The 9813-nt window shown below is 46.2% G+C and overlaps 1 protein-coding gene across 1 annotated transcript in view; it reads left to right on the plus strand.

The window, feature by feature from the left end:
- The window catches only part of plxnb2b (plexin b2b), a 238568-nt gene extending 231491 nt beyond the window's left edge, over positions 1-7077 (plus strand). Inside the window, exons 34-38 of the mRNA XM_079501799.1 lie at positions 2335-2482; positions 3961-4025; positions 4222-4297; positions 5974-6048; positions 6951-7077. Of these exons, the coding sequence (XP_079357925.1) occupies positions 2335-2482; positions 3961-4025; positions 4222-4297; positions 5974-6048; positions 6951-7055 (469 nt within the window). The 3' untranslated portion in view covers positions 7056-7077. The remainder of the gene's footprint in view (positions 1-2334; positions 2483-3960; positions 4026-4221; positions 4298-5973; positions 6049-6950) is intronic.
- The last annotated feature ends 2736 nt before the right edge of the window (positions 7078-9813 follow it).

Genomic DNA, 9813 nt, shown 5'->3' on the forward strand with positions numbered 1-9813 from the left:
GGGGAACTTCTGTATACAGTAGGTGACATGTACTTTGAGTTGAGGGTTAACATGAATCAGTGAGATTCCTTGGCGAGCGCCCGTGTTGCTCACAATGAAGCACATCTGGCAGGCCGCACTGCAGTCTGACATACTGAGGGTAGCTGATGCGCCGGCCCGTAATCCAGACCCCCAGTCTGACATACTGAGGGTAGCTGGTGCGCCGGTCCGTAATCCAGACCCCCAGTCTGACATACTGTAGCCTACACTACAGGGAGGTGCAGATCTACAAGCTAGATCTACAAGGACGTGCAGATCTACAAGCTCTACAAGCAGATCTACAAGCTCACACTGCGACGCGTTGAGAGCTTGTAGATCAGCTATCTTCGGTGCGCAACCCAGCACTCTTTAGCTATAGTGGAGATGCGGTGTACGACATGTTCAACGCAAAATGCTGCATTCAAGTTCAGGAGCCTTCGGGGAAAAAAGCAATTCTCCTGAATGCTGCCTTCCGGCATGGCATGGAAAGGAGTGGCATCATGTGCATTTCTTTCACCACAGTAAATGCTGCATTCGTGGTCTGGAAAGGGCAGTTGTTTAACAGACGGGTGAAAGGGCAGGGGCTGAAGCCCCCTAAATTTGATGTCTATGTGTGCACGTACCTGGTAACCTACTCAGGCTTGCTGGTGCACTGGTCCATAATCCAGGCCACCAGTCTGACATACTGAGGCTTGCTGGTGCACTGGTCCATAATCCAGGCCACCAGTCTGACATACTGAGGCTTGCTGGTGCACTGGTCCATAATCCAGGCCACCAGTCTGACATACTGAGGCTTGCTGGTGCACTGGTCACCAGCAGCTAGGCCACCAGTCTGACATACTGAGGCTTGCTGGTGTTCTGGTCCATAATCCAGGCCACCAGTCTGACATACTGAGGCTTGCTGGTGCTCTGGTCCATAATCCAGGCCACCAGTCTGACATACTGAGGCTTGCTGGTGCTCTGGTCCATAATCCAGGCCACCAGTCTGACATACTGAGGCTTGCTGGTGACCAGCAGCTAGGCCACCAGGCCGTGGCGATCCACCTTCAGCTGGTGTGGCTGGACGGTGATGAAGGCGCTGGAGAAGTATTCTTACACTATGTGTCGCTCACCTGTTTTTGACTGAACGAATGTGACCCAGTTATATTCAGCGAATATAAATTAGGCTTAAGGGTTTTCACACATTTAATTGCCTACCGCGCTTATGCCGCCACGTTATATAACTGTGACAGGATCAGGGATGGTGTCATTTCCCCATCTGGTGTTTACCATAATAGCTGAAGTAATGATTAATACAGTTATTAATAACAGGTTTTCTCAACCTTTTCTGGATCAGGGCCCACTGTAAAATGCAAACGCTGCAGCCATGTTAAGTGGTCAGATGGGTGGTCCGTGTGCATTTTCAGAGAATAATTAATTTTAATAATCAATTGATCGTGTTTTGGCTTGGATCAGTGGAACTACTGTACATAGCATACTTCAAATTGCTATTTATCACAATGAAAACTCCATACAATTTTTCTCTTACATAAATGTATCACGCAGCAAAGGTCATCGCGCTTGGGAGTCAAACCTGTGACATGTTGTCAGGCTGCAGTAGGACCTATATGTGGTCGTGCCTTAACCGCTATTCCACTGGCGCCCCATACATCCAAATAAATGCACACAGTACATAAACACCACAAAGATACATATGCATATAATGTATGCCTACATATAGAAACATATGGGCTGTCAAAATTATTTTATCACAGGGATTATTTATAGGCGTGTCATCTCCCGCTGCTGTCCGCGGTCAAAATCATCTCACACATATGTTTTTACAGAGCGAGTAAAGCACTGTTTGATTAAGCATCTAATTTAACATGTTATATTGTTTTTAATTGCGCGGTTTTAATTGCTTGTACAGTTGGAAATATCCCACCAATGTCATATTACATATCGTCGATGTATGCCTTTTACAAAATATATGTATATTTTTCACACTTTATTTAATACATAACTTTAGATGCCTGTCAGCAGTTCAGACAATGCTGCTCCGCTTGTCTATGACAGAAAAACAGGTGCAGACAAAGTCAACGACAGCTCCCGGCCTGACGTGAATTTTGGCCTGGCGTACGTCCAAGTTCAAAGTCACGCTGGAATGATGAATGCCGAAAATTGCGGTGATAAATGAGGGCCATGGATTCTCACATCATTACGTGATGCTATAATCAATAATATCTTCTTTTGCCAATTATTCGGGCGGCTACTCCAGCTCACAGGTTGAGAATGGCGCGTAATAATAACATTTTCTCTTTGACATTCCTGCTTTAGCCTGCCTTTGAGGTTCTGGGTGAACATCCTGAAGAATCCCCACTTTATCTTCGACGTGCACGTGACGGAGGTGGTGGACGCATCGCTCTCCGTCATCGCCCAGACATTCATGGACGCCTGCACCAAGAGCGAGCACAAGCTCAGCCGGGTGAGTGGAAGGGGTGGGGATTTAGGGGGGACAGGGGGGTACTGTACTGCTTATGGGGTGGGGATTTGGGGGGGACAGGGGGTACTGTACTGCTTATGGGGTGGGGATTTGGGGGGGACAAGGTGGTACTGTACTGCTTATGGGGTGGGGATTTAGGGGGGACAAGGGGTACTGTACTGCTTATGGGGTGGGGATTTAGGGGGGACAGGGGGTACTGTACTGCTTATGGGGTGGGGATTTGGGGGGGACGGGGTACTGTACTGCTTATGGGGTGGGGATTTGGGGGGGACAAGGTGGTACTGTACTGCTTATGGGGTGGGGATTTAGGGGGGACAAGGGGTACTGTACTGCTTATGGGGTGGGGATTTAGGGGGGACAGGGGGTACTGTACTGCTTATGGGGTGGGGATTTGGGGGGGACAGGGGGTACTGTACTGCTTATGGGGTGGGGATTTGGGGGGGACAAGGGGGTACTGTACTGCTTATGGGATGGGGATTTAGGGGGGACAGGGAGGTACTGTACTGCTTATGGGGTGGGGATTTGGGGGGGACAGGGGGTACTGTACTGCTTATGGGGTGGGGATTTGGGGGGACAAGGGGGTACTGTACTGCTTATGGCGTGGGGATTTGGGGGGGACAAGGGGGTACTGTACTGCTTATGGGGTGGGGATTTGGGGGGGACAGGGGGTACTGTACTGCTTATGGGGTGGGGATTTGGGGGGGACAAGGGGGTACTGTACTGCTTATGGGGTGGGGATTTGGGGGGGACAGGGGGTACTGTACTGCTTATGGGCGTGCAAGAGGGCAAGCGAGTAGGAGGATATCATCGTTGTGGGGGCTGAAACCTTGTGTGTCCAACAACGTTATTTTCCAGGAAATGGAAAAGAAAAACCTGGGTTCCAAATAATGGATCCAATGTAGTTATTCCATTCATACACTCTCAGAGATACAGTATAATGTTACGGTCCATTTGATTCCTATCATTAATTTAGCTGGGGACCTCCTGGAACCCCATCAAGGACCCCACTTTGAGAACCAATGCTATAACTCACGCACACAGAGAAGATGCCATTCAATCACAAGATCTTGTTAATACATCCTACAAGACAGTCTTTGGGCATGTCATTATAGGCGGAAATGCATCAGATATCCAAAGTACAACTCTACAACAATCTACAACTTCACAACATGCTGCATTGCAACATGTTGTGAGTTGTGTGTTGTTACTATTTTCGCAAATTTTGCGCTACACACCAAGTATAAAGTAGGGCTTTTTTTTAAGCATAAAAAGATGAAAAATGGAGATACAGCTTCTGCCCGACAGCGACGATATGTGTCTGCAAAAATGGAAATGAAGCAGGGGAGCTGCCGCAATTGAACCAAGTGGATTAAGTCGGAGCGGAGGAGATTAAAGGTCGCTGTGACCGAGGGAGGGTCACTGTTTTCATTAACATGGTCTCTGCACCCTGTGTCCTGCAGGATTCTCCAAGTAATAAACTACTCTATGCAAAGGAGATCTCGACCTACAAGAAGATGGTAGATGAGTAAGTCCAGTCGGCACTTTGCCAAACGCACTTCCAATCTATTTTTCCCCCCAGCTTAAAATGCTGATGGATTGCGAAAGGCTTGTCATTATCAATTGCATCGTGATAATCATCTAATCTCTGTCCCCCCTTTTCTGTCTGTCTGCTTGCGTGCGTGTGTGCGTGTGCGTGTGCGTGCACGTGCTCATGCGTGCAGCTACTACAAGGGCATCAGGCAGATGGTATCAGTCAGTGACCAGGACATGAACACTCATCTGGCTGAGGTGTCACGGGTAAGAAGCACATCTTCCTCCTCCTCCATGTCAAGGAACCCCAGAATAATTTGGCCGCGGACCCCCATCTGAAAATATGTTGTTCCAGGGACCCCCCCAGAAGCAAAGATTTGAGTTAAAAACATTCGCTCTGAAAGAATATATATTCAATGATTTGCGCCACATTTTCACGATTTTTCAAAAATAGCAGATCTACAAGCTCGTAGCGCGGCACTCGGTGCTGCGCTATGATGAGATTATGATGAGATATGAGATTTATTGACATACAAATATACAGTACTATGCAAAAACATATACTTTATTTTATTTTGTATTGTGCTCTTTGAGAGTGGTTTTGAAGGAGAGTAGGGATTCACATTCATTGGGTAGGGAGCAAAAAATATTTAACCCCTTGTTTGAGCCAAATCTGGGTTGAATGTGATTTGTGGAGCTCCCTCTGGTGGCTGGTGTTGACGTTCAGGAAATAGTTTGTTTGACAGGTACATGGTGTCTTTGTGGTGTCGCATATCTTGTAGAACAGGCCCATTGCAAGTTGCTGTACTCTGTCATCTACCCTAAGCCAGTGATTCCCAAACTTTTTCATGTCAAGGACACCCAAATTGACACTAATTAGCCCGCAGATCCCCCTTTGAAAAGATATGCCAGGGACCCCCATAAGAGAAGTCTACACACCCCCATTTAATGGCATTTCTATCTCTGGGACTGAGACCACCAATTTATATTGTAAAATCAATGTTAATTTAACTGGGTCCATTTGGTTCCATTTGTAACTCTCAGAGTTACAGACCCATAAGGGTCCATTTGGTTCCAAACTATCATTTAGCTGGGGACCCCTGGAACTCCCTCAAGGACCCCTGGGGGTCCCCGGACCCCACTTCCAGCCATGCCCTAAGCCATCCCAAACCTATCAAAATGAGAATTGTAGCCTGCAGGAGTAAGGCCAAGCAGCAACCTGACCACTTTGTTTGTCTGTTCTGTTCACCTCCACCACATGTTCTCTCCCCTCCAGATAGGATTGCAGAAAACCAATTGCTTTTAGCTTATCAATCAATATAAAAGCCTTTTGGAGGTTCAGCATGACCATGCCACAGTATTTGCCTGCATCCACCTTGTGCTTGATATGGTCGTTCAAATAGAGAAGGCTTGTGTCAAAGGAATGGGATGTTCTGAAGCCAAAAGGCTCTATACCTCCTACTTTTTCTGCGGCTGCAGATTGAGCTGTGTGTGGGCAGTTCAGAAACCCGTCCACCAGTGACATCATCGCTAGGCAGATTTCTTTTTTAGACCCTTTCTGGAGGGTATACGTTTTGAAAAAAAGATTTAAAAATAATAATATTTAGATTTGTATTATCGTGAGAACGATGGCTTCCATTTTCGCATTGCAACTTTTCAGGAATAGAAAGCCTGCGGTTTCTATTAGCTTGGATTCCCCATCGATGATGTCACTGGTGGACGGGTTTCTGAACTGCCCACAGCTCTCCTGTGGGCAGTTCAGACTTAAAAATGATTTGTTTCACGATTCTTACTTGAAGTGTGCTAATTGCTAATACTTTTGTACTTTTTGCTTGTGTGTGTGTGTGTGTGTGTGTGTGTGTGTGTGTGTGTGTGTGTGTGTGTGTGTGTGTGTGTGTGTGTGTGTGTGTGTGTGTGTGTGTGCGTGTGTGTGTGTTCTCCAGACTCACACAGACACACTCAACACACAAGTGGCTCTCCACCAGCTCTACCAGTATGCCAGCAAATACTACGATGGGGTAGGTGTCCCTTCTGAATTGAATTGAATTGAACTAAACTGAATTGAATATTTGAATTGACAATTTATTTTAAAAGTACAAGCTAAAAAAAAATTGAAAGCAGTCGGTGCATTATTAGGCCACAAACTTCATAACTCTTATATCACAGGTCCATTACAGACCTGTAAGGGTCCATTTGATCATATTAACTATCATTAATTTAGCTGGGGGATCTGTGGAACCCCCCCAGGGACCTCTGGGGGCCCCCGGACCCCACTTTGTGAACCACTGCTGTATCTCACCCAGACGGAGAAGATTCCATTCAACCACATTAACCCTGGCATCCCTATTTTGGGAATGTCATTACAAAACGATGTCAAAAAACGATTAAAAGATGTTCGAAAATAGCAAAGCTCTCTGTGAGCTTGTATTGGCTATATTTGCTATTTTTTTAAATGGGCTGCCTTATGTGGTTAAACGCACCGCTGCCCACCATATCATTCTTTTTTTTTTCTCTCGCTCTCTCTCTCTCTCGCTCTCTCCGCTCTTTTGATGGGGAGTCTGAAAAGTGAATTTTAATTGAAACTTCTTGTGGTACGTGAATTGGAAAATTGCTCTGGGAATTGATTTTTTTATGGGCTTCTCGTATGCATTGCCACTTCGGGTTGTGCAAAGGGGGATAAACAAAGCCTAATGAACAAGTTAGATAAACAAATAGGCCTGTCACTCTCCTCCCGAGTGGCGCTCGCACACTGGTGGGACCGTCGAAGTGTCGCCATTCTTGCCTCCCTTTCTCACTATCATTCTCCTCATCCATCACCCGTCTCTCTGCCCATTTCCCCTGTCTTCCATGTTCTGTACCTCCCTCTGTCATGTCCGTTCCTCCGCTATCACCCTTCCTCCTCCCCATTCACCCCACCCAGATCATCGCGTCCCTGGAAGAAGACCCGGCTGCCCAGAGCAAACAGCTGACCCTCCGGCTGCAGCAGATAGCGGCCGCCCTGGAGAACAAAGTGACTGATCTCTAACCCGTACTGGAAGAGAGGCGGGGGGTTGGGGTTGGGGTGGGGTCGGCTGGGGGGGTGAGCGGTACGAAGCTGCCAGTGCGATTGTGTGTGTGTGTCCCACCACCCCAGGGGCTTATTTCTTCCGTCAGAGAAGGAAAACAAGGGAATAAGGAAAAGGAGAGAAGAGAAAAGGGACCACTCGTCACGAAATAGGGCTTATCGTCTATTGTTACAAACGTACAGCCCTGGGACGACTTTAGCAGTGCACAGAGTAGATTAGCTGGGACTAATGACATAACAGGTAGGGGTCACACTGTCGCAGGTACGTACGCCTTAAAAAGCTTGCTTGCCAAACTTTCGAGGTCCACACGCTCACTCAACACTTCACCGAAATGCTTCTCCTGGAACGCCGTGCGAGAATGAAAAAATTAAAGACTTCTCAGAGAATTAAGCCCCTGGACGTGGGAGCGCGCTGGCGTCAAGAGTTAATCAGATGTTGAATTTCTTCTTGTGTAGAAAAAAAAAGGTTTTAAGAATTGTATTATATATTTTTTTTAATCGTGCAGTCTTTATGCGGAAAGCTTTATAAGGAGAAAATTATCTTTTTAATGGACCGCCTTGTGGTGTGTGGATAGTGTTTCTATTTAGCCTGTGGGTGTGTACCTGTGCGTGTGTGTATGGGTGTGTGTGCGTGCGTGCGTGGGTGTGTGTGTCTGTGTGGAGTGCAATACGTGAGCAAGCACGTGCATACCTACCCACAGTATGTGCGTGTTTGAACGTGCGTGTGAATGTATGTACCGGTAGGTTGACGCCTACTCGTAAGGCTTGAGGGCAAAAGAAAACTAAATGTAATTTCAAGGTCACCGACTCACTGACACGTGGGAGCCTGCTGTCATCATTTGACAGAGACCAAAGGGTTCCCGGCGGGGACATTGGTTCATCGAACAAAGCACAGGCTCATATCAGTGACAGGTTACCAATAGTTTTCACACACAAAAAAAAAGAAGAAAAAAGTTCCAATTTTCTTTTTCTTTTTTTACTCAATTTTGCTTCAAGCTCAATTGCCATTTGTGCTTACGGAAATCAATAATAGCACAGTCTGTCTCCCTTTATTGTGCAGCGACACATTCCACTCCGACAAAAGCACAGGAAAAATGGATTTCAATTTTTTTTTTTCTTTTACAAAAAATGGTTTAGTTATTTGCGGTCTTTTGTTTTCAAATACTTTTTTAACGCTTCAAAAAGCTTGTCACAGCCTCCCGGAGTCCTGAACAAAATAAATGTCATTTGTAATGTGATGGAGCCACTCACTCATGTCGGCGTACCATGAGCTACAGCACTGTAGGGAAGGACATTTTCACCCAGCATTTCATCCACAGAAGCGGCTGCCAACCTTTTCTGGATTAGGGCAGTGAAGGGCACACACGTGAAAATCTCAAAAGCGTTCAGGGCACACCCATCGGACCACTTAACCTTTCAGCTGCTTGTTGGTCAGATGGGTGGCGAGAACTTTTAGAGCACGTTTGTTTTAATGATCTATCAATCGATTGTGTTCCGTCTTGGGTCAATGGAACAGCTGGTTTCCTAATGAAATTTATTTTTTCAAGGTTTTAAAGATTTGCTTTTAGTATTATTTTTCTTTCTTTTATATTAATGCTATAATTCAAATGTTTGTGTTTTGTCAATTATTTGGGGGCCCACTTGCAATATCCTGATGGCCCACCAGAGGGCTCCGGCCCACAGGTTGGGAATGGCTGATCTAATGGTAAACAATGCAGCAATACACCAGAAGACACTCCACCTCATTCATGCATCTGTAGTGTTTGATTGTTGTAGTGCCGTTATGTAGTATTGCACATTATTCACAATAATCATTAAGCATCTGCCTCTTCTGTTAAAATGGTCGATGTTAGTCATCTTGCCTAAGAAGCATTTGGTACTTACAGTAAATGGTACGTTTTTTTCGAATGAGTATTTTCTGCCTTGGTATGATGCTGTGGAGGTCGGGTTGGGTTCAGTCGTGTACATAATTGTTATAGTAATTACAATATTGATATGTCAGTGTCGGCAGTCAGGGTCACAGTGCGAGCCAGATCTTGTTTGGGGGGGGGGGGGAGAATGTTCAGCGAAAATAGATATACAAGGTCACAACGTGTTGCGTTGCAAAGTCGTGAGCTTTACATCGGCTATTTTTGGTGAATAAATTTGGTGTAGGGGGAAAAAAGACACAACCGTCACTTGGAGGTAGTCAAAAGGTAACCGTTTCGCCTCCCAGCCTGCCCAGTAATACATGTCCAGGTGCCTCTGACCAAGACACCTAACCCCCAACTTCTCCCTCCCGAGTGCTTATCATCATGACCATCTGAGCATCCATCAGCTAGGTGAAGCTGATCAGATCCTGCTTGATGATGAAGGGCAGGGAGCTCTGTCTGGAGCAACCCATTACAAATGGGTCTGTGACCCAGAAATAGGTCCCGGCCCATGGTTTGGGAAACAGTGTTTTAATTTAACGGACACTGTGATTGGAGCAGGACCAAATGACGTGACTGAGTTGATAGAGTAGGTGAGGAATGAATAGGAGCGACAGCTTGCTCAGTCTCTCGGTTGAATGTTTAATTTTAAATAAATGCCAATTAATCTCACAAAACAAACTCTTGGGGTGTGAGGGACTTTAGAGTACTAAATTTGAGCAAAATGCTTTGGACCCCAGAATGTTAGCGATCCCTGCCTCTTTGGCTAGAAGTGATGTTTACACTGAGCCCGAGTCTGCCTGGCTGCC

This window comes from Electrona antarctica (genome assembly GCF_951216825.1).
Source record: "Electrona antarctica genome assembly, chromosome: 5".
Lineage (NCBI taxonomy): Eukaryota > Metazoa > Chordata > Actinopteri > Myctophiformes > Myctophidae > Electrona > Electrona antarctica.